Raw genomic sequence first — 25,501 nt, forward strand, 5'->3', positions numbered from 1 at the left:
CTTTTTATATTAACAAAGCACCTCAGATCAAAACTGCAGGCCTGCAGCAGCAGCAGCAGCAGCAGTTTCCTTTTCCTGTCTTGTATCGTCTACTGAGTTTGACAGTGTGTGTTTGTGTGTGGGCTTGCAGAGTGTGTTTTGTGCCACAGGCAGTGTGTGCAGCTGTCCACGCTACTAGGTGTTTGGGCAGATGGGTGACCAGACCACACTCAAGAAACAGATTTAAAAGAAGCTAAGTCTGTGTATAAAAGCTCCGTAGATTATACGTCTATCCTAATTCTGTTAAGGATTTCTAGCAGAGCCCTGCAGTGCTGAGCCACACCCTTGTGTAACAACATTATGAAGCAATCTGAAATGGATGGGCAGGATGTGAGAGGATTTAGTAGCTTTTTCAGCTCTGTGATATAATGATGGACGCCATTAGTGCTGAGTTTGGTTGAATAAAAGAAGGAGTCTAAAACGGTTTACTGACATACTTCTGGTGGATCCACACCCAAGAGGCAGCTTCCTGTGGCAAGAATTTGGTTTCTGGACTCAGATCTGCATTAAAATTGAAATTATTTAATGTTTTTCTGCAAATTAATTCTTCAAACTGCTCACTAACAACGAGTTTAAGATGAGGAATTAAACTTAAGGGAGAGTTTTGGGTTTCCCCCTCGCAGATTGGAAGGGCTGACAAGCTGCTGATGAAACATCTGCCAGAGTCCTGTAAGGAGCAGGGATGGAGACGCAGAGCTGAAACATGACTCACACACTCTCACTCTCCATTGAGGCACATTGAGAACGTGTTCACTGACGGGTCTGTGGTTAATGGTTTCTGGTAAGCCTTCATTTCTCCTTTAACTCACAAAGTTTTAAATTTCTCTTCGCCCCGGGCTGTTTCCTCTTAATATCGCCATTCTTTCCCCCGTCTCTGAGCTTTATTGGAGAAAACAACAGTTGATGTCAGATGTCTTCAACCATTCACTATTTCCTCTCTCTGTGAGTTGCAATAGTCTTTGTATGTCTTCTCCCTTTTCATCAATTTCTATTGTGGAGTCTGCAGCTGCAGCTTAAAAAAAGCATTCAACTCAACTATTGTGGGCTTGTACCATAGGGAAGTGGACACTGTGCTGAACTACAAGCACAGAGATGTGAACTTTCACATTCTGAAAGAATACGTTTTTATTCAGGCGTACTCCCAGCAATCCAAATCTCAGGAAACAGAAAACCCCTGTGTGTATGTGCAGACAGAATAATATTAACCATGCAACTTGGTGGCTCAAATTTCATTTCAAGCACAGAGAGTAAACATGCGGGTGGAAGAAAAACCCAGGGAGTGCATGTGGAGTGTCAATGATTTATTTCTTATTAATTTCATGCCTAAAGCACCCAAACAGATATTTCTGGGAAACCCAGTCTGATGAGATTGTGTTGCTCCTCGGTAGAGAATGACAGTGAATCACACACTTGACCTACACAGTAGGTGGCAACAATGGAATTACTGAAGCCTCATTGCAATTACTTCCACAGATTAAAATACTCCTGATTTCCATGTGATAAAGCCCCTGAGTTTTTTTGTTGTGGTATAGCTGGTGTCACATATAATTTTACCTGCCAAGTAACAATAATAAAGGAAAATAATGAAACAGAAACATGGCCGATCTACATGTCAAATGAGACATTGGATCTTGACTAGCAAAAATAATACAAACAGGGTAACAGTGATCCGTACAAGAGGGGGTACAGCACCAGTCCCAATCTGCCAAAAAACAATCAAAATAACTAAATAAAATTTGAATAAATTAACACATTAAAATTAACAGTGATATTTGTTTAAAAAAGGAATAAACAAAACCAAAACAATTTCCAGGGAAAGACAAAACAAAAATCACACTTCCAGGCCCGCAGACAATGCAAAATAATTCCAAAAATCCCCCCAGATTGGTCCTTGAGCCTGGTTAGTCATCCTAGTCAGCATGGATTCATAAGAGGCAGTTTTTGTCATATAGTCGACCCATTCTTTTATTTCTGGGGGTTTCATTGACTTCTAATACCTGAGTATTGTTCTAGCAGCTGTAATGACTCCAACTATAGCTACGGTGAATTCATCCCTATGTACTTGTGATCTGTCCCCCAAATAAACACAGTCTTTGGGATACTGGCAAAGTCTTACCGAGCCATTTACTCATGTGTCTAAGAATTTTACTCCAAAAGGGCCAAATAAATGGACAATCCCAAATACTGTGTTGGCATTTCCAACATAGATCATTAGTTAATATTCTACTGCTTCTTCTATCATCAGACACCACTGACAGGAGCCTCATTTTGTTGTTTCTTATATAGTACCACAAGAGAAGTGAAACTGTGGTAGTTTGTTATCCCGTCTCCTGGAGACTGAAAAAGAAACATGGTAATCAGGGTTATCCCAGCTTGAACTGAGAATCAAAATGTATTTGGTGCAAACAATAGTAACATGGGCATTTCAGGGTCAAAAGAAATAATGCTATCATGGGAAATGTAGGATTTTTATGTATTTATTTTGTAGTTTGACCCATAGTAGGGACAAAAGGACACAAATCAGGATATCTCAGCCTCTAGTGCTTCAAGTTTGCTTCTTGTGAGTCCCCCAACTTTATGAAAGTGCAATATTAAATTGCTGGAATAGCCCTTTAACCTCTTTTCACTGGCTTTCTGTTGGACGATTCAGCTTGAGGATGTTTTGCTTGCTTGTTGGAATTTAATTATTTAGTGATTCTTTCTATTAAAAGATGCACCCTAGTTTTGCTACTGCCTTTTAAAGTTTTTTGTTTTGTGTATTTTCATCATAACAACAAAGCTGTGTTACATACATCATAAACGCTCCTTGGCCTTCGTTTTTAAACAATTAAACTACTCCTAAATCCCCACGACACTCTTCTCAGCACCCCTAGGTGGCCTCGGACCCCAAGGCTCGAGCTTGCTTTTGAATTTGACGTCACTGCTGCTTTGCATAACCACCAGTCTCGCGCTGTTGATTGGACCGCTCGCGGGATTTAATATGCATCCTCTTTATGACCACCACGCTTCGTCTTCAATCTGCCGCCGGACTCCTCGGTCACTCCCCCGTCCCCCCCTCCTCCCGCCTGGGTCCATCCTACATGAAGGGGAGCAGCCTGCCGCCGCTTACCGCCGCTCAAACGTGGAGGGAAGGACACGGAGAGCGACGCTCGTCGCTGACTGCGCGGGGTTATTGTTAGTCTGGTGAAATTTACGGCTCTGTCGACATATTTAGTGCATCTTCCCTCAGCGCTGGACCGACAGGGAGGGACTGTTTGTTTCTCCAGGAGCCTCCAGGAACAGAGTCGGCAGTTTGAAGGTACGGGCAATTTATGACGTTGTAACGTTTTTTGCGCGAGCGCAATTATAAATTGAAGTTACGCTGCATCACCTTCTCGTTTCTTTGTGCCACTTTATCCGTAAAGTACATCGAAAATGACTGTTTTTGCTCCGAGGAGCTCACCCTGGTATTTTGTGCGAATTTTAAATGAACCAAACATCATTTGTTGTGAAGCCAGACGCCCTGTTTGCATTGTGGAGAGTCCAGTGTGTGGCTGGATGTGATGATGGATGTGTAACGTTAGCATGGTACGAAACGGCTGGGCGGTGGTTTCAACGTGTTTGACTCTCAAACCGCCATTTGTTTTGGTGTGCACTGGTACGAGACTCAGCTGGCACGGTCTCACTTGTATCTGGTTTAGTTTTTTGACTGGCTTCATGTGTTTCCCTCAGCAGGCTGCTCCAGCGTACACCGCTATTGTTCTGTGAGGCTATGCTGGGCCCTTTGCTAAACCTGGGAGAGTTCAGCGTGTTTGTGCTCAGAGACAAATGGTGTTATTAAAGCTCCCCTTGAGGCATGAAAAAACACCCTGAAACTCTCATAACAATGACTTCAAACGTGGGGTCCTGGGACCACATAGGGGTTGTTGACAGGGATCCAAACAATACAGCATTACAGTGTGGTGGGAGAATATCTACAAATCCATCTCTTCCATGTGTTTAAAATATAGTAGCATTTCCTGTCAATGAACTGATTGAAAATATCTCATCTGGGCTCTTTTTTCAGTTTATCTGGGGAGGCCATGTCTTTGTTTATCATTTGTTCATTAACTGCTTTGCTAAAATGTATGCATGAGCAGAATTCACACATCACTGATTTAAATAAGTCATTTTGACGTAGCTTGCACCCTGGATTTCTTGTCTGCACACCTAAGTCCTTCAGTGCCTTTTCAGTTGTTTCTTTCCAAGATAACCATCATCTCTGTTTTGGTATTTGCATCCCTGCACGTGGAGTGATCTCATTCTTGATTTGGCAGAGCCACATGAGAAAAGCGAAGAATACAGAGAGCTCAGAGGCAGACTATCAGACGGCACCGTCTGCAGATCTCAGTGATAGAGGGATGCTGTTTATCAGTCAGGTTTTGGCTCACAGTCTGCATTACATAATCAGTGTGTTTTGGGCTGTGTGGGTGTGGCGGGCAGGGTTTGGGTGTGGGAGCAGTGACTCTCTCTGGGTTTAAAAAGATATTTGACATGCCGACACTCACTGGGGTTGTGTCGCTTCCTGAAACCCTCGTGCCACTGCTGCCAGAGGGTGTGTGTGTTGTTGCTGAGGAGTTTCTCGCCTGGGTGTGAAACCATGTGTGAATGACACATGCATGTGGTTTTCGATCCCTCTTTCCATAACACTGTTACTGACGTTATGGCTGAGCTCCAAGCGCTCATTGAAGGATCACTGATGCTATGTCCCATACCAAGGGCACAGAGATGCAGCCGTCTTTGCCTGAATATGAAGTAGTCAGCTGGTGTATCTGGTCTGTTTACGCTATCACAGGTTGTAAATTGATCAGTGTGCTCCTCTTCTCCCTTTTGAAAATCAACTGGTGTAGCGTTTGTGGCCCGCAGTATTCCACAATCCATTGTGCACTGGTCAACGCTCTTAATGGTGCGTTAAGGTGAGCTTTGTTAATGAGTAACGTTGGGAAACATCATGGGGCTGCATTATATTTATCAGGTATTTGCACTTAGTTGGTCAACAGTCACTGGTGCCAGTCAGCCATCACAAGTTCAAATGAAATCGTGTAACTTCCTCTACGAGCTATTTAAACCCTAGCGTTTTGTTGAGATTGGCTTTACTTCCTTAGTGTTTGGAGTCCAACTGACAAGATGTATAAAATATAATGACTGCAATTCAAACACTTTTCTTTCTAAATACTTTTTGGTTTTTTTACCTCTGACATTATTAACCCCCCAAATTGAAATGTAAAGCCCAGATGTTCTTCCCTTTGCCACAAAGTGGGCCTTTGATGTCAGGAATGTATATATTCCTTTTGTTTGCCATAGTCTCTTACAGACAGAAACATACAGTGTATTGTCCTACATTGTGACACTGCTTATGTAACTGACTTCCTGTTAGACCTCTAAGGGATTTGGGAGAAGAAGTGCTGAGTAAGAAGTACTGTCAATGTCAGTCACCGATATAGAGTATGTGAAATCTATTATATTTAACCACATTTCACAGCTGGCTTTTCTGAGAAACAGGAGTAATCTGTTTTCTTCTAACATACTTTTGAACCATGTCATCATTTCAGAATCATCACGTTTATAAGCAATTCTTAAGAGATATCAGAAAAGGTAATGAGCTCAAGGTGATAAATCAATTTTAAGTTTTTAGCTTTCAAATAGCCCTAAAAAGAACAGGTCAAGGGAAGCATTTTCGTCGATCCCTCTAAGTCGACTGTTATTTTTTGTGTCTTTTTGAGGCTAGACTATGTTATTTCCAGAGGATCAGGAACAGGTTTTGCCTGCCCCTCAGTTTCTGTGTAAGACCCACGGATTTAGCCAGACCCAACGTCTGAATTGGGACACAGCCCTGTGTTTTCATTCTGCACAGCAACTTCCACTGTCAACACCTCTGTTTCCCTTTCCGCTTCCTAAAGGCCAAAGCAAGCCAGAAGAGTTGCTCAAAATAGTTCTCTCATTTCACTGCATCCTATAACCTTGAGATAAGTCTCAAGGGATTGGACAAGGTGGTTTACAAAAGAGGAAACTGCAAGCATTAAGCAAAGGAAGTACTTTATAAACCCTGACTGCTCTGAACACGGTTTGTCACAGTCATAATATTTACAGTAACTTAATGATCTACAACTGCTAGAACTTTTTACTTTTCTAAGTTTATTCCTTTATCTGTTGGTTTGCAGGATTGCCTCAAGTTCATAGTATGTTGTCTCTCTTTAGTTTTGTCAACTTAAAAATGGCTACATCTATGACTCAGGCTGGTCTGTGGCGCCTAATGGGGTGTTTATTTCTGGCGCGACAGTCTGAAAAAATGCAGGTGGTTGACATTGCTACATTTGTGGTCGTGTGACTGTTCAAAATGCCAAACATTAAGAAGCAAATCTAGGCTAATGCTCTGTAACTGAGTGGGTGAAATACCTGCCCTGTATCGTCACTGAAATACTTTGAACACCCTGAATACTTTATGCTCATCTACTTGAGAGCTCTTCTTAAGCTTGTGAAGCTGTGTCAGATTCAGCAACCTACGCCAACCTGCCAGAAAGTTGATTTTATCTGAGATGACAGACCTGTGAACAAAGACTAGTTGCTTCTGTTTGTAGTATCAGCTTCCCTCTGTTAAATGGTGTGATTTGCTGTTGGATTAATACATCTGGGGGGCTGATGGTCTGTGCTGTTTATTCAGCTTAGTGTTGGTTCATGTGCATCAGTGCAACAGCTGTGAGAGGTTATAATGGTTGTGGATGTTGAGGTCATGGGTTCAGATCTTTTCTCCACCGTGATTCAACACTGAGAACAGAATGTACTCACCAATTTGACCCTGCCGTATCAAGAAGCATCAGTGTTTTGGTGTTTTTATAGCCATTATGGAGAAGATAAAGCTCAAATTCACATTCAGGTTTGAGAAGCTGGAACCAGAAAATGTTGGGAAGTTTATTTTAAAAAAAAAAGCTAATTTAATATGAAAATTGTTGCCCATTGACTAATTGTTTCAGCTCTTAGTGAATTTATAAAAGCTATCATGTATACCACAGGGACATTGGCACTCTTCAGCTTGTACCTTGTCTGAGAACAGCTGAAAGGACAGCACAGCTCTTGCACAGGGCAGAGCATTTGCATCTGCTTGGAAGTCAGCTGCTTTTACAGCCTGCAACCAGTGTCAGGCTCAGACCCACCCCTGTGGATATTCAGCTCCTTCGTGCTTTGCTGCATCTGCTTTAGATGACATTCAGGGTTAAACTACATTTCATTATTCACCCTCAGGTTTCTTGTGCATCCCCTGTGTTGCTCCTGGCTGTGCAGCTGTGGGATGGTAAGATGGTGTAGTGCTGTAACTCTCGTCACTGTGGTTTGGAGGCTGGCACTCTCCTGCCCATTAGGATAAAGCGGTGGACGCTGGCGCTGCATTTTTAGGCACTCAGTCTGTCTGGGACTGTGAAGCTGGGCTCAGTGCACTGTAATTATTGAAAGAGTAATTCAGCACTTTTATAGTCTGTTTGTTAGCTCATTTTGGGAGTCTTGCATGCTATCTTGTAGACATTCAGCATTGTCTTGCCAATGAAGACCTTAAAAAAAAATTTTAAAGGGTGAATTTGGGTCAGTATTTGCATTGTTACATAATGCAGCATTGTATAGATCTGGCATATTTGCAGCTAACAAGAAGGGGTGTGTGTGTGTGTGTGTGTGTGTGTGTGTGTGTTTTAACTGTTTAAAAAGAGACGGTGCACAAGTATATTGTATGATGAGCATGTTTCCTCAGCTTGACCCCATTTGCTGTGTGTAGCAGCTGTCTCTACCGAAGCAAAGCCGTATATTTTGATCCATTTAGTTATTGATCCAGGTCTGTCTGAGGTGAATCAGAGTGCACAGCAGCTATATGGGTGTGTTTGTTTGTGTTGAGCACGCCGGGCATATCCTGTTCTCATCCCCTGCTCTGCCTCTCGATATGCAAGAGAAAGTCAATCCTGTGTGTATCCAGTAATGGGTTTGTGTGTGGTTTGCACAGATCAGGGGTGTGACTGTCAGAGAGGCAGGCGAGGTGTGGGATCACTGTCCATCTGGCCTCAGCTCACCCCTGCCCAGTCAGAGGCATGGTAACTGATCTGGCCCTCGGGCCCTCCAGCATTGTATTGACTATCTGCCTGCCTGTCTATAGCCAGTTGACTGGTGCAAAGGAGAGGAGCCGCTGGCTGGCTTTAATACGGCAAATGTGATATCAGCTCTGGCTTCTCTACAGCCAACCATCCTTGACATATTTTAGTTTGATTCGTTTGTCTTGTGTTTTTTAATACTTAATTTAAGTTACTGAAAAAGCTTTTAACACAAAGTAATGAAATGTGTGAATACGAGGTTTTCCTCTCCAGCCTCCTCCTCCTACTTTTATTAGTTAGTTGACATTGGACAGCAACAGGAAATGGAAAAAGAGAAGGAGATAACAGGACAAAGGTCCTTGGCGGATAGCTGGTATGAGTCTTATACTGCAGTATGGCTGGTCTAAATCGATTTTATAGCCATAGTCATTTTATAACTTCCTGCTGAGCTATATTATCCATCCATTTCTAGCAATCCCCTGCAGCCTCTCTACTAATTTATACCACACATGCTCTGTTTCAAATGAGGTTAAACTTTACTTTTGTGAGCAGGTGTGTCTTTAAGGGATAATTATTTGTTGGTAAACATTTAAACAACATTTAATTGATTTTACTGATCTAAAAATGAGATGGTGAGAGGAAGTGAGCAAATGTTAGCTTGACCAGAAACTGATGCTTTATGTTGGCATTTACAGTATGAACAATCTAAAGGCCCAGATTGTACATAAAGATGGACATCGCATCTTCGCTTACCACCATGGTACAAAATTGAAACCAAAATATCCCAGATGCAGCTGCTGCCATCTTTAACTGGTGACATTACTGGGAGCCAGAGTCTGCGCAGTAGCAATCTCCGCAGTGTCAAGTTCCCGCCCAAACACCTGTCCAGCCCCATTGCTAGCAGCGCCATTGATCACGTGCACACAGATTGGCACACATAGCTGTCAGTCACAACATCAAATCCCCTTTTTATAGTATCACATTATTAATTAAAACCAAACTTAGTATAAAAACATCTGAACAAATGGCAGCGTGATAAGAACTACTTACAATGACAGAAACCATTTTTTGGATAAATTTATTTGACATGTACTGTTTTTATTTTGGCCCATATCCCATCTACTAACATGGAGGGATGGGGCTTATGGCCTGTACTGCAGCCAGACACCAGGTTGCAATCGAGATGTTTTGGGCCTCACTTTTTTGAGGAGCTATCATGTTGTCCATCTCTTTTATAAAGTCTATGGCCCAGACACACCAAGCCAATGCTCGGCCTTTGTCAATGTCAGGCCATCGATGAGCGTCCGTCACCCTAGTTTTTGTGGTTATGTGCCACAACGTTGACATTAGTTGGCCCTTGACGGCTTTGCGTTGAAGACAGTGGAGCTCCTTGGTGAATGAAATCACTGATTGGTAGTTCAGCACAGTGCACAGAAAGAGATACAGAAGCGAGGAAAGCAAAAAATACGGCTTAGGTAGGATCATGTTTTTAGCAATTGAGCTATTTAGCAGAAACGGTTCGTAATTGTTAGTGTTATTTTTCGCTAGCGCATGGTAAATATCATTTGTTCTGTCAACATTGGGTTGTGTTGTTAAAGTGCTAACTGGTGTATTGAGTCCATCCTGTTAGTCTTCCAGTGTCCGTTTTTAAATGACGAATACAGACTACCGCCACCTGCTGATGTGAAGAGTTATTTCCTTTCATGCAGGTGCAGAATTGATGTTTTAGTTGGCCATTTGTTGTTGTCTTTGCAGTGGTTATGGTGCAACTTTTTTGCTGAGACACAAGTGACGCAACAGTCATCCTTCATTGTCACTAGTCTTTGACGTTGGTGTGGTCTGTCTGGGCCTTAACTTTTTAATGTCATGAATTAGCAGTGGCGTGGGACTACAGCAGCAGATGTAGGTGTCTAAATGGGAAGTAAAATTGAACCTGTGACAAACTAGCAGTCCTTAATGAACAGGTTGATCGTAGATTGTATGCATTAAGTCCCTGCATGTAATATCCATGTCACCACCCATCATCATCGTGTCATCCCTCCCTCCCTCTTTCACCCTGCAGCCTATTCGATATCCCTGGGTTCTTTTGGGTGAAGTTACCCACACCAGCTGCTCCTCCATCTCGTTGCACCAGTTAATCCACTCAAAACCCGCCCCCACCCCCCTCGGCACCATGCCTGGGGGGGGGGGGGGGGGGGGGGGTTACATGGTGCACAGTGCAGACAATAGGGTTTGTCCCCCCCCCTCCCCCTCATTCATAGTACTCAAATGTTATACTCAGTTATGCACGCACACTTAAGATGATCATGGTGAGTGTTGTTGTTGTTTTTGACCTGATCTGATTACATACACTCAGTTCTCTCCCTGGTTGTTGATGATGCCACCCTGTCTACTTAACTCGCCCCACTGTCAGCCTATCCCGGTGGCTGCAGGGACTGGCAGCAGACTGGTGCATTTTTAAAACCCTGCCAGGTTTGTAACAGATTGCAACCCATTTCCCTTCAGCCTTTCAGACCACTCCACTGCCAGTAGCTGCTAGTCTATCCCGTTTGGACTGCCACTCCCTTAAAGGCTAACTGGCTTAGTCCACTTAACTTGTAGGCACACTTAACCACCTGCTCCTAATGGCCTTATTGAGTAGCTTACAGTCACTTAGCACATGTTAGTGTCCTGTGTGGAATTGATTAGAATAAGCTGCCTGCTTAGCCTCAAACCCAACCCCCTCTTGATGAAAGTGTTTTTTTTTCGGCAAAGGGCATTGTTTAATTGTTTTTTGTCAATGCTAACATCTTGTCAGGGGCTTTTTAAATCAAATCTGTTTGAATATTTTATCTATGGAGACAGAGTGAACAGAATATTATAATGCTGTGCTATTCTTATGGAACTATCATCTTCTCCATTGATCTAAAGGTTTAGGTTTAAGTCACATCCCTTATCTTTGTCTGTAAATCATGCTTATTAGGGGGGGTTACACATTGCTATGGTACACTTGGAACAATCTGGGCTTATCATTGAAGCTTTATATGACACTGTAGAGTTTGACCATGTTCAAGTCTTAAGTTGGATGTCTTCCAGGTGCATTTTCCTCCAGGTGTATCGTCTTATAATGAATTAAGTCAATCTGTTACTCTTCAACAAAGGGTGTTTATGCCTTAACATATGTAGATTGTTTGTCAATGTTTTGATCATGAATGTGCTGTAATGTTGTCATTAACAGTTAGCATTTTATGTCTGGTTGCTAGCGGGTTTTGGGCACAAGAATGTATCATCATTTTGTTTAGGGATTTGGCTTTACTCCAAATGTTAAAGCTGGAGTTGATTTTCAGTATCTGGGTAGTAGCTTGATCGGGTCATAGTTGTCCTAAGCCTAGGCCACTTGCTTTGGATAAATTACTGCTCAGAAACGCAGGGGTTCATGGCAAAAAGACACTTTGGAGAACGCAATTTGTAGATAATAAGCTGGGTTATTCAGAGGAAGTATTCCTCAGCATGAACGCAGTCTTGGGATGAAATATGGTGATGTAGGGCTTGTCAGCACGTGCACACAGTCTTGTTATTTGGACAGATGAGGAGAAGATGGTCAGTCGGTAAAATCATTGAGGGTTAATGTGTTCCTTTGTCTACAGATAACGAGATGCATGGCGTGTCATTCATCTTCTTGATAGCTTTTTGCAAGGGGTGAGGAGCCCCCCCCCCCCCCCCCCCCCCCCCCCCCCCCCCCACACACACACACACACACACACACACACACACAAAATAACAGGTCCACCCATGGCGATCAACAAAGACTGGCTGGGGAAGGTGCCAACAAATAGCTTTAGTGGTGTTCAGGATCTGGTGGTGAGGCAGAAGAAAAAAACAAACAATAGAACCTTAAAAAAGCTATAAGATGGTGAATCATCATAAGCGCTCATCTGTTTTCTTAGGTTTTATACTTCATTTATCCGTGTCAATATTATTTGTGGTTACATCACCCACAGCAGCTCAAATTGTAAAATATGGTTTTCCAGCTAAGTACCCTATGATGAATAAATAACAGTCCTACCCAACAATAATCCTTCCTCTCTTTGAGGGAGGTCATTAGATGTGGGTGTTTAGCAGCGCTGTGGCTTTTGGTGATGTTTTTATGCTCTTAGATTGCAAAAATGCATCATCCACAGGATGCTGACAATAGAAGTCGGAAACAGATAATTAAGATTGGAGTGCTTCCTTTTCTTTGGCATAATGCAGCCTAAAGGCATCACTCCTGTTGTACCAGAACAAAAGCGAATCATTCACCACATATCAATGGAAAGCAGGTTGTATAGTTTTGTGTTTCGGAACAGTAAGAATTCTCCGATTTATGTTGTCTATTGTTTTGACTAGTGGTTACTCTTAAAAGCACTTTTAGCTTTGATTTAAATTGGACAGATCTACATTGATAGTACAGCTGGGACATTAATTACTCTTAGTTTTGCATTTACAGTAACAACATTCAGATGCAACAGTGTTTCTGATGATGACAACTTAGCACACGGGCTCAGGAACCAGGCCCTGCAGTAGCTCTGACTGGTCTTCCAATAGTAACGTAAGCTTGAATTGAGAAGAGCTTTTGTGGGCTCTTTAGTAAATAGATGGGATGTACAGACAGTATGCGTTTCTGTGGTTTTGTTTTAATGAGACATTGTTGAGAGACCAGGAGAGAGAATACCAGCATCTCTCGACATAATTATCCCCCAGTGCCCCACAAGTAATGGGGTTGTTTTGCTTACTATGTGTGTGTGTATATATATGTGTGTGTACTTATACATGCTACATGGTGAGGACCAAACAAAAATTATTTTTAACCAGAGTGAGGACATTTTGGCCAGTCCTCATTTTCCCAAATGCCTGGTTGGGAGTTAAAGCTTGGTTTTAAGGTTCAGATTAGAATCAGGGTTTGGGTAAGTGTTGGGGTAAGGCATTTAGTTGTGACGGTTAAGGGTAGGGTAAGGGGCTAGGGAATGCATTATGCCAATGAGAGTCCTCACAAAGATAGAAGTACAAGAGTATGTGTGCGTGTGTTTTCTCGCCTGTCTGAAACCCTGCTGAGGAATGCATTAGGTGATTAATGGGTGTTGTAATGTTGACAGTCATCTCCAGCCTACTCACCTTGGTCATATGTCATCTCTGGTGGAACAGGTGGAGTACTGTCATGTCAAATGTTCTGGACAGCTGAAACTTGTGTGGTTTATTTTCAAGGGCAATCTCTTTCTTTTCATCAGTTTATACCAACACACAAGTCTGACATGATAGGTTTGCTCGACCATTGCAGAGGCAGTACTCAAAACCAGAACAAATCCCCTCTGAACTGATGAATCCTCACAGATCGGCAAAAAAACATCGTCCATAGCAAACAGCAGCTGTGGTTGCCTCTGTCAAATTTAAGCTATGACCTGGACAACAGGATTTTCTCAGAGAAAAGGAATTTCCATTTCAGGGTGTCTGTGCTATTCACAGCCAGTGGGATGCTGTGCCAAAAGTCAATAATCCAATGGCAGTGTTGCACATATACTGATAGTGGCTGACAAGCAACATCATCCTCCATTGGCTTGATGTTTATTGGTTGTTTCTAACCCGGTGGAAGCTGTCAGCATCATTTTAAGATCACATTATGTTAGATGATTTTGCTGGAGAGAAGTGAAGACTATTTCACACACAGTGAGCTTTAAGCATGAAGATAGACTTACATGTGACTAGTGTTGCACGGTATACTGGTACCAACGGTAGACCACGGCTACCAGACTACTTAAACACACCACAGTACATATGATACCATAATGTTGGAGTACTGTAGTACTACGGTACCTCACAGTACCACTACTGTAGGATAAGTTCAAAGTCCAATCGCAAGAGGGTGAGTGTCCATGCACCGTCCAATAATGGCGTGCGCTGGCCACCTGGCACTCAGTATGCTGCTGCAGTGGTTTGTTTTCCAGTGACATTTCAGGTGTTAGCTGAGCTATTGAGTATCTTTAAGCAGTGAAAGTTATTATTTATTTCTTTTTACTTGTAGGCTAGATTTGTTTGTATATGCTACAGTGATTTGTTTTCCACTACAGAGCTCTATGGTGCGAGCATTTTACTCGCATTTGCGACTAAAAATAGTTTTGTGCAAGCAAAAGAAATCATTCAGGAGCACACTGTGCGAGTACAGATTTCAACCAGCAGCAGAAATGAAAGGCGAATCCTGCCGGTTGTGGGTTGAATGGGGGTCACAGACAGGAATACGGCGGAGCGCTATGGCCACCGCAAGATAACGGCGACTGAGAAGCCCGGCTCCAGGTCCAATAATTTCCTCTTGGTAATTGTGTCATAAGTACCTGAACAGGTGAGTCGTGGTGGCACACAGGTGTGTGACGTGTCAGAGGAGAAACGAGCCGTTCACATTTCTCTCTTTGTGGCAGGTAACGGTCCACAAACCTCACTGCACTTTAGGGACTGTTCTTTACTTATGAAGGGACTGTTCTTTACTTGTCAGGGGAGGAGGGTGGCTGGTTGATTTTTATTTTATTTTATTTTAATCCCCCCATGTTAATCACTTATTGATGCTGTTTTTGAAGTATGAATAAGTCAATAAGTAATTTATTCCATTGAAATATCAGTGATGTATTATAGAAAAGTGATTTATCTTTTTATAAATGACAAAAGGCACATCTGCCTAATTTTTGCTGTGGTATCCTGATACTACTCAGAACCGTGATACTTTCACTGTTATCATACCGTGGGTCCCAATTTTGGTACCGTGACAACACTACATGTGACAATGTTGGTGCTTTTCTGGTTATCAGTGTACAGTGCATATTTGTTTCATGCTTTCTGCTTTTGATGATACATTGCTGTCCTTAGCCTGCTTTCAACTGACTTTGTTTTTCTAACTGTAGAAGTCACAAGTTAGTTTTGTGATACTGATCAAAGCTGGAGCACAGTCACTCTTATTCGCGAGAGGAGTAAGATAGAAACATTGAAAATGATAAATATCCTTTTTCTTGGCCTTGTTTGTGAAATACACTCCAAGGACTCATGATGTACCATATTTGTGTTTGTGTGCCAGAGCGAGAGAGAGCTGCAAAGACTCGTGGTGTGCAGAGATGGAGGCAGCTATTCAGCAATGTGCTCTGTAGAGCTGTATATTCAAATGCTTGGCTCATATGTACTCTGCCTCTCCTGTCACCATGCTCTGAGATGTATGTGTGTGTGTGTGTTCCAACAGCAGATTGAATTTCTCTTCTTTCTCTGGCTCTCTTGTCACACTGAGTGTGTGTGAACTAAACACTCACTTGGTGATACAGCAGAAACTGCACTACTGCCTTCTATGGTCAGATAGAGAAATGGGAGGCTGTGTGTGTAAAAGCCTGCTGCTCCAAGTCAATTTATTGTCCCACTTTTAGCATGAATCTGTTTTTAGATTCTTCATTGGTCAGTAAAGAACGGGTTCTGTAATTTCTTTTGTTTTTTGGAGTGGTGGTGGTGGTGGTGGTAGTAGACAGGGATTGGAGTTAAAGTGAGCAGTTTTCTCTACATCTGATAATGTTGAACCGAGACTGGAGCTTGAGTCCAAAGTGGGGAAACCCCCGTCCTTTCCCAAACATGATTAAACCTCTTGTTTTGTTCATTACTCCACTGAATAAACCGACCACCCTCTTCCTCTTAGGTTTTATTTACATACATTTGTGTATGCCTGTTTTTCTTTCTGTGCTCACGCCTTGAGCAAACACCGGAGGAAAGTTGATGAACAAACAAGACACATGGGTTTCATATCTTAGTTGTAAACGCTGTCATACTCTACATATGCTGTCTGCTGATCACTCCTACACCCTGAACATGGTCAAGTTCACAAGCCTGCTTTCATTTGTTATGAATGGTCAAAGGTGCGGTTCTAGTAAGAATGTAGAGATCATCAAGTGTGCCTGTGGATTTGAAAGAATGCATGAAGTGGCAGGCAGCTAATTCTAGTTTTCACTTATTTTGTCTGTATGCATGTAAATTTGTGCCAATGACATTTTCACATCATGCACACTTTCATCCTACACTATTTGCTCACTCGCACTCTCCTCACACACGGCTCCATGTGATGTACACAGCACGCACACATTCATTGGGCTCCCTCTGACCCCTCCACTCCCTACTAGTGTGCACACACACCCACATATGCACGGCCAGCTGTCACTGTGTAGCCCTGAGGAGTCTTGAGGAAGTCAGTAGAGCTGGAATGTGGATGGGTCGGATGTGCTCTTGATGCCGTTGCTGCTTTAGGCATTCACTTTGTACCATTAATCATCGTGGAGCAGCTGAATCATTGACATGAATCTTACCGAAGAAACTCAACATCAGGCAACTGAAGTGGTTGGATTAATATCCAAACTAGGGCTGCAACCAAAATATATTCACTAAAAGTTTATCTGACATCTTGATAAAGGTATCATTTGTTTGGTCTATAAAATGTCAGAAAATTGTGATACATTACTGTAATTATATCTCAGAGCCTAAAGTGCTGTCCTCAAGTATCTTGTTTTGTCAGTCTAAACAATAGTAGTTTCACTAGTATCACCACAATACAACAAAACGTTATTTGCTGAAGTCTGTTACAATCCGATATTGATTTAGCGCAATTCAGGGGTCTGTGATTGATATGAGACAATATGCCCATTGAACACAGTTGGTTACAGAAGAAGCTGCCACCCTTTAAAAAACAACGCGTGGATATTGTTAATAATTGTAACCACTCAAGTGCAGTCAAGTTTACTTTAAATTGACTCCACTAACACACATAAAACAGTACATGGGATAAATTAACCTTCAAGGCTTGCTGTCAGAAATCTTTTCACTTTAACCCAAACCATGATCTTTTTCCACCTCAGAGCTATCTGGAAGGCAGACTTCTCCCAACAGCCATAAAACATGGATTAACAACAACAACATCATTTAACCAAAGTATAATATTCAGCTCAGTAATAGCTGTCAAGTTTCATAGACAAAACAATTGTTTTTGCTAGTCACTCATTATTAGCGTAACACTGCTCCGTCTCTTCATTCACTCTCATGCTCGCTTGACCACCGCTGCTCTGTCTCGTTGAGCCGAGGAGGAAGTTAAATGTTGTGTTTACAAACTGAAAGCAACAAATTCCACATAGTATGCCTTTTAAAGGATCCATTTATTATTGGAATAGTTGATTAATTATCTGTCGATCAGTGAGTTGTTTCAGCTCTAATACAAAAAGGTACCTAAGGAAAAAAGTACTTGAAAAGACTGAAATGTCCCTAATTTTCCTTCCCTGGCTTGTGTTTAGACAGAGCCAATCTGTTACACTCCTAATGTGTTATGTCTCTTGTTGTTTTGTAATTACAGCACTCTAAGGTAAATCTACAGATGACATTAAGCCCCAGCATCAGTATCAACAGCCCCCATCATCCACCACCTCCTCCAGGAGTCTGCACAATGCATTCCAAACCCCTGCCATGCTTTCAACACAGCTAAATCCCCCTCTGCTTGTATTAGACACAGTATTAAAAATGACCCATTTTGTCAGGCACCACTTCTGATGTCTGGACGAGTCGAGCGAGAGACTGGGAGATGGGGTACGACAGATGTAATTAAACTGCCTCAAGACAGAGGTCAGGAGTAAGATTTAATGACACACAAGGCCATATTTCTTTATTAGAAGAAGTGGAATGTAAATACCACTGAGGCCACTGAGTCCTTTCTCTGTCTAGACAGACTCCCTCTAACAGTCTTACAAAGTGATGGCTGCATTTATAAACACACTCTTCTCCAGTTTGGGCTAAACACATATTGCTGCAGTTCTTTCAGCCATTGGGCCTTTGTCTTTGTCATCACAATAAGTGCAACACATTGTAACTGTCACCAGGGGTCTTGAACTAATTGTGATATTAGCCATGTGGAGCTGGCTAGAAAGAAGGCATGCTGCGTCCTGAATATGGTTTTTAAATCTTCAGTGAACTAGGATTTGTTATGCAAATGTGGACTGAGAGAATGGCAGACAATAGAGGGTGTTTTTGTATTTCATCAAAATGCATGAGGTTTTTCATCTCGACTAGACGGACAATTTGAAAAATGCTGCTGGTGTTGTTGTGCAGTCATTTTTCTGAACATAAAATCAGGAGCTCTGACTCAACATGTTCTCAGCTCAATGTCAACAGCCTGAAGAATCCCAAAACTGTGTATAGTATTGGTGTCAAGTGGTGGTCTGATGGATGTGAAAACAAGCATCAGCTCTGCAGAGCAGTCTAGCTGTAATTTAGTAAAACATCCCTTATCCGTGTGTGCGTGTGTGGATGGGATTTTAGTGATCCATTCACCTCCCCTCTGCGCTGCGTCACATAGTGTCAGCTGGTTAGACATGGTGCCTTTACTTGCCCAGAAGGGGGTCATCACATGAGGAATGTGATTCATTCTGCGATCTGCTAAGCCCTTGGCATCAGTAGCTGCGCTGGCCAAAATATGCCACGCACGTCACGGTGCCAGTCAAATTCCCTGTATCAGTGTTCTTTCCATTTGGATCAGCTCCTTCTGTCTGAATAAACTGGGTGAACGTTGCTGACAAGGAGAGAAACCAGCTTTTCCATTCCTCATGTAAATACTCTCTTTACACAAACATGCCAACACATTGAGATTAAAATCCAGAGGGACTGGTAAGAAGCCACCTTGCTTACCACTTCTCTAGGTTTCCAATTTGCTAATGGCTTCCAAACCTTCCCATTCATAAATGGAGTAATGACAGTGGGTTTGATATGTGCAACACTGTCCCAAAGGCTCTGCACATTATCTAATTGATCATTAAAGGTGTGATATTTTCCAGAGGAAGTAACAATCCAAACTTTGTGTTGGTAGAGAGGCTACTCTCCGCTACTAAGCTTCCTTTCTGTGTGAGATTTGTAACCACAGTGACCGGAGTAGAGCAAGAAGGACAACAGAAGGCAGCAGGAGGGAAACTGTTGTACAGCAAGCACTGAGTCCAGGTTGTAACTTTTCCATGGCTGAACCAAAGGGTAGGATTTTACTGTTTTATACAAGAGATTAGGGGTTTCAGTGGCTGTATGTATGGTGTGGGTGTTTGTGTGGAGTCTGTAGGGAGGTGTATTCAGAGGTTATCAACACTAAACTGGCTAAATAAGTTAGTCAAAAACTGGCAACAAATGGTCCATTTATGCAGTTGACTTTTTATTGATGAAGCATCGTTGTGGCTTGACTAACCTCCAGTACATTGACGCAGAAGAGTTCAGACTAACCTCATAAATAGGAGTGCAAAAGTATCAACATTTTTGGATCTGGGAGAAAGGGGCAGCAGTATTACCTCGGATGTTAATGTGTAACTGGCAAGGAAAAAAATGTTTCCTGACCGTTGGACAACATTAAGTGCTGCCTTTTTAAAAGACTTAATTCTAAAATGTCTTTTGGAAATGTGTCAGCTGGAGATGGATACAGATACTTTATCCATCTTAAAGGCAAACGTGTGTAGACTTTGGTTATTCTACATCATGAGGCTGTATAAATGCACTCAGTATCTTATGGCTGTGGAAAAGTTTGCTCATTGGCCTTTTTCCAAGATATATTTAGTGATCTTTTTATTAGTTTGTACCGAGAGGGCAGAGTCTACTCTCTTTTTTGAATTGCTGTCATGAGGCCTGTTACCACTGAAGAAGTTCCTAGTACTATTTGAAGGGCAGGAACTTTACAGGAACGTCCTCTCGCTCGGCCCTCTCAACCGCCGTGTCTCCACTGAGAGGGCGGAGTAGGAGGAAGGTTCCTGTAAAGTTACCGGGCTCTGGATGTGACGTAATCGATGTGCGACCATTTTGACCGGGTCGATGCGGCAAAGAAACAAAAAATAAGAAGAACAAAGAAGAAGAAACAGAAGTATGAAGCAGAAGTAAGAAGAAGAAAGCAGACATAAGAAAGATGATTATCAACATGGAAGGAGCTGAGGTGGTTGCTGGGTTTCTGGCGTGTCTCTTCGTTTACATGACTCCTTGTCTGCTGAGTTTTAAAAATGCCGGCTATTTTGTCGCTTTCTGTTAGGGATGCGCCGAAATGAAAATTTGTGGCCGAAGCCGAATATTATTAAACGCTTGGCTGAATACCGAGTACCGAATACCGAATATCATTGTTTAGTTTTTCATTAGTTTTTGCAGATGAACCCCCTCCAGATTAGTGTTGTCACAGTACCAAAATTGGGACCCACTGTGCCATACCAGTGAAAATATCATGGTTCTGAGTAGTATCAGGATACCACAGCGCAAATGAGGCAGATGTGTCTTGTGTCATTTATAAAAAGATAAATCACTTTTCTATAATATATCACTGATATTTCAATGGAATAAATTACTTATTGACTTACTCATACTTCAAACACAGCATCAATCAGTGATTAACATAGGGGGGATCAAAATAACTAAATAAATAAAAATAAATAAATAAAATAAGAATCAACCAGCCACTCTCCTCCCCTGACAGTCCCTTCATAAGTAAAGAACAGTCCCTAAAGTGCGGTGAGGTTTGTGGGCCGTTACTGCCGGAAAGAGAGTAATGTGAACGGCTCGTTTCTCCTCTGACACGTCACATACCTGTGTTCGGCTGGCTCGGCTGTTCAGGTACTTCTGGGCAGTCATGACACCAAGAAGAGGATATTATTGGAACCGACTTCTCCGTCGCCCGGTAAGCCGATGGCTGCCGTATTTGACAGGAATACATTAACGTTACTGTCTGTGTCTGTGACCCCCGTTCAACCCACAACCGATGGGATTCGCCTTTTGTTTCTGCTGCTGGTTGAAATCTGTAGGCTGCTTGCACAGCGTGCTGAATGATTTAAGCCTATTTTGCTCGCTCAAAACTATTTTTAGTCGCAAATGCGAGTGCCGTGACGGACGGATCGCCACACTACCGACATTTTATTCCGCCTGTCACGGCACGCCGTTTGATTGCGTTATCAAAACGCCGCTATTATTCGGCCTTGCTTTTAACTTATTCCACCGAATACCAAATGTGTGTTTTTTTGCAATATTCGGCCGAATATATTTGATTACCGAATATTCGGTGCATCCCTACTTTCTGTTAACGTCACATCCCGCCTTATGTATATCCAATCAGCACCAAGTAAACCCCAAGCCCCACCCAGGAGTTTTTCGGGGCCGTTCTGAGTACCTACTCCACGGCAGGGACTTGTTTAGCCCCTGTAAAAGTTCCGAAACTCTGTCCTTCGGGGGTGGTCCCTGCGGTGGAGACACGCACCAACGGCGCCGGCCCCGTAAAATTACCCCGAAGTTCCTGCGGTGGAAACGGGCCTATGGTTTGATCATTGATATTTTTACTCCTGTCTTTCTTGCTTAGTAGAAGGAAACCTATTCACTTTTACTCTCCCTTTTTTGGAAGCTTTTGTTTTGTTCCATTACTTAATTATATGCTAGTATGTCTTTGCTCTTTTTCCCTTTTCCATCTTTCTCAACCTGTTTTTATTTCCTCTTCAATCCATCTCTTGCACAGCTTGTTTTGTGGGCCATACAGAGCTTCTACTGGCGAGACCATATGTGTAGCAATTTACTGGAAGCAGATCTATTAGTAGTGGGAGGAGGGGAGGAACAAGTGGCTATATAGGAAAAAAGAGGAGTAATCGGGAGGGGGTGGGGAGAAGCTACTGTGGTCAGAGGGGCAAAGGAATGAGGAGTGTGGGAGGAGGGGATGATCGAGGGGGAAATAATAAACCCGTAACGAATCCCAGAAAAGCTCTGTCCAGCCAGAATAAAAGAATTTGACTGATGTTAATGAGTTCAAGACCTATATATGACTAAGCTCACACACATCCTCCACATCTCGTCCCTTTCTCCAACCTCACCACAGCTTCTTCTACTCTACATAAATTCCAAGTTTTCCACTAATACTGTCAATTAAGGAATCTCCCAGCACACAAATCTCTTAAGTGATCACAGGATGATGTAACGATTACCATCTGCATCTGCTCAACAAAGACAATGGCTGACAAGTGGGCCATTTGGTGCTTGTTTTTCACCTCCTCCCTCTCCTCCTCCTCTGTGGGCTGTGTGTCATGTCAGGAGATTGTGAAGCCTCTCTTGGCTTTCAGCACTCCAAACCACAGCTTTTTCCCTTTCAGTTTCAAGATGCTGGAAGCCATTTGGAGCGCAGTCACAAGTCATCAGTTTTTTGTTTCTGCCCCATAAAATGTGCAATTGAAACAACCACGACTGCTTTTATTGTGGTACTTTTAATAGTGATTCCTGAGTTTATTTTGATACCGCACACATTATGATGCATTATTATCATGGTAATTGTGTTAGATGGGTTGACTAGTCACTGTGGAGGAGCGAGACTGGTCTACAAAACAGATTTGTTGGCATCTTTCAGTGCTCACTTCCTGTTTTTCAGACTCCTTCAAATTCCTTGGAGGCCCCTCTCCATAAATGGCATTTCCTTTGGCTGACAGTGTCATGTTCATCATATGACTTCATGAGTAGTGAGGCATGGTTCAATTCTGGGTTTAAGAGTAGGTGTGCAGTAAAAGAAAGTTATTAATATCCTTGTGATGATGTGTTTTGTTGTTCTTCTGCAGGACATTGAAGTGTGAGAGCAAGGGCCAGTCAAGACGAGTGTGAGCCCCTGGACCTTTTCAAGGAAGCAGCAACGTTGGCATTCTCACCTGTAAGAGGAAGGAATGAAACCGGATGGGGATACCATGGAAACCACGGAGCCCACCGAAGCCGCAGCAGTAGCAGAGCCTGCGTCATTGCAGGACAACATAACAGAGCCAGCCCCATCGCAACCAGAGGAAGCTGCAAGTGATGCAGCACCTGCGACGGCTCCGAAGGCCAGTGGCAAGCCAGTGGCAGCAGATGCCAAAGTCAAACCAAAAGCCGTTGCAACTAAAACACAGCCCACAGCTAGATCTGCAGGGGCCTCTGGGTTGCGGCCAGGTACTGCCTCACACCGCACGGTGAATGACGTCAAATCCTCTAACAATGTCTCTGCAGCTGCAGCCAAGAAAACGACAACTACAGCAAAACCATCCGCAGCGGGAGCTGTACCGAAAAGGCCGGTGGGTGTAGCAGCAGTTTCTTCAACTGTCAAGAACCAAACTAGAGTGCCTGACAAGAAGCCTGTTGGATCGGCTAGGGCTACCTCTGTTGCTTCTGCCACAGCAACAAATGGTTCCAAACCAACAACAGTGAATGGCGTTACTAAGAAGAGACCACCAGCTGAGACTGTTAATGTAGCCAGACCCAAAACCACAGGTAAGACAAGATAATTAAAACTGCATTGAAATGAAAAAGACCGATGTAGTTTATGTGATTTCATGTCTGAAAATATACAGGACTTTTCTCTGCTACAACCTATGCTTAAACATCTTAATTTTGCTTTTTTTTCTATGCAGTCTCACTTTAATGTCCTTCCATTTTTATTTTTGTAGCTATTGCCAGCAGAGCAGCGGTGTCCACTGCCCCAAAACCCAGCACTTCGACCAAAACCGCGGATGGTGCCGCCGCCTCAAAGACCACCAGGTATGCATGTTTATCCAAACCAGGCAGCAGGAATGCTAAAGTAATCTAAACAGAGGCCGATGGTGCAGTGTCCACAGAGTGCTCTAACACAGGCATTTGAATAAAGTATGCAGTTGCAAACTTCTTTTTGTTTTACTTAACAATAACACTCCTCCCTCGCTTTCTTTCTTCCTGCTCTTTATTGTCTTTCTGTCCGTCATTCACACACATCCTCCCCCTCTCTGAGATCTCAACTTTATAATCCCCCCCCTGCAAACTGGATGAGAGGGTGACTGTTTATCTTGATGCCCTAAAGAGAGCAGGGGAGAACGGTGACCATTGTGGTCTTTGGGCTGTTATTGAGTCAAATTTCGCTTCAAGAGCGTGAGTCACGTTAGCAGAAATAACCTGAGACAGAGGGCCTTAACAGAGGCAGCGATACTGAAGAACAACCGCTTTGTCCCAAACAGACCCCCTGGCAGAAACCAGCCCCACCTCCCCAGGGCAGAGAGCTATTGACTCGGATCATAATCCCTCTCATACTGAGCTGGTGGTTTGGACAGAGAGTGCTCTAGTTGGACTTGAAGTGCTGCTCTCAAATGATCAGTTGGGGTGTTGTAGAATTTCATAGTTGACCGTGCCATTTACTGCCACTGGGACTAGAAAGCTTTTGTTCATTAAGACTTTTTACTCGAAAGAAACTCAAGATACCAAGGAAAACTACAGGCTTTTGTAAAATGTTGCCAAGCATAGTTGTCAGCTGGTGAAATAGTGATTAGAAGTTTTAAACTTGAGGATGTTGTCTGCTGTACAAATTGTGCTCTCTACAGAATCATTTTTTACATTCAAAGCAAGTTTCAAATGTCTGTCGTCATATTTTATGATGTCATCACCGTAAAAATCCTTAAACAAAACCTGCAATTTGGGTAAAGTCATTCATTGCATTAAATGAGTTAGTCTTTTTTTTATTAAATCAACTTTAATGAATGAATAAATGTAATTTATGGTGCTGTGAGATTGCTGCTACACTGCCCCGTTAATACAGCATTAATATGTGCCTCATTTCTGAGCACCAAGCGGGAGAGCAAACTACACCGAGATGTTGTTTTTCAAAGGCTAAATGCCAACTAATACGGACAGAAGCAGAATATTTTGTTAGATAAAAACTTGTGTTTTGGAAATGATTGCCTGTCTTTTTTCATTAAATTTTAACTTTTGGACTTGGAAAAAGCTCTGGAGTCATTGGGATTGTTTGGATCTCATGAGTTGGAAACAATCCTACACAGCCACCACTGGAAACTAATTCTGCAAATAGTATAATACTAATAATATTAGTGTAGCCTTATCTTTATCTGCAACTGTGCAGGAAAAAGCTGCCCAGCATTCGAATGTTGTTTTGTGTTTGAATCTTAACATTATGAATGAAGCTCTAACAGATTGTAAAGCCCCTTGAGGCAAATTTGTGATTTGTGATATTGGACTATATAAATAAACTTGGCTCGACTTGATTTAATGTCATAGGCCTTTGTGTATATAAAGTGATGTTTCTAAAGTTTACAGAGTGCCAGATCCATAATCCATCACTTCAACATCTTTCCACAGGATGTGGTGTTCTGTACTCAAAGGCCTGATTAGATTCTCTCTCCACTTGTCTTCTCTCTTAATGATCTCTTATTAGATAAAAACTAATATGCTGCCCTGTGCTGTCATTCTGTTTTCTGAAGCAGCATAGGGTCATTGCATAATGTCTTTACTATAAGAAATTTAAAAAAAAGCCTATTTGTGTGTAACGGCACCAATTTCTATACCTCAACTCTTTCTATTGTAGATATAGAACTTTTAAACAGGGATCA

General features: G+C 42.5%; 1 protein-coding gene across 1 annotated transcript in view; it reads left to right on the plus strand.

Annotated features, from left to right (window-relative positions):
• Positions 1 to 3,105: 3,105 nt before the first annotated feature.
• Positions 3,106 to 25,501, plus strand: part of prr36a (proline rich 36a) — a 37,183-nt gene continuing 14,787 nt past the window's right edge. The window contains exons 1-3 of the mRNA XM_033623722.2: positions 3,106 to 3,337; positions 22,724 to 23,402; positions 23,579 to 23,669. Coding sequence (XP_033479613.2) covers positions 22,826 to 23,402; positions 23,579 to 23,669 — 668 coding nt within the window. The 5' untranslated portion in view covers positions 3,106 to 3,337; positions 22,724 to 22,825. The remainder of the gene's footprint in view (positions 3,338 to 22,723; positions 23,403 to 23,578; positions 23,670 to 25,501) is intronic.

The sequence above is a fragment of the Epinephelus lanceolatus genome, chromosome 3, assembly GCF_041903045.1.
Source record: "Epinephelus lanceolatus isolate andai-2023 chromosome 3, ASM4190304v1, whole genome shotgun sequence".
Lineage (NCBI taxonomy): Eukaryota > Metazoa > Chordata > Actinopteri > Perciformes > Serranidae > Epinephelus > Epinephelus lanceolatus.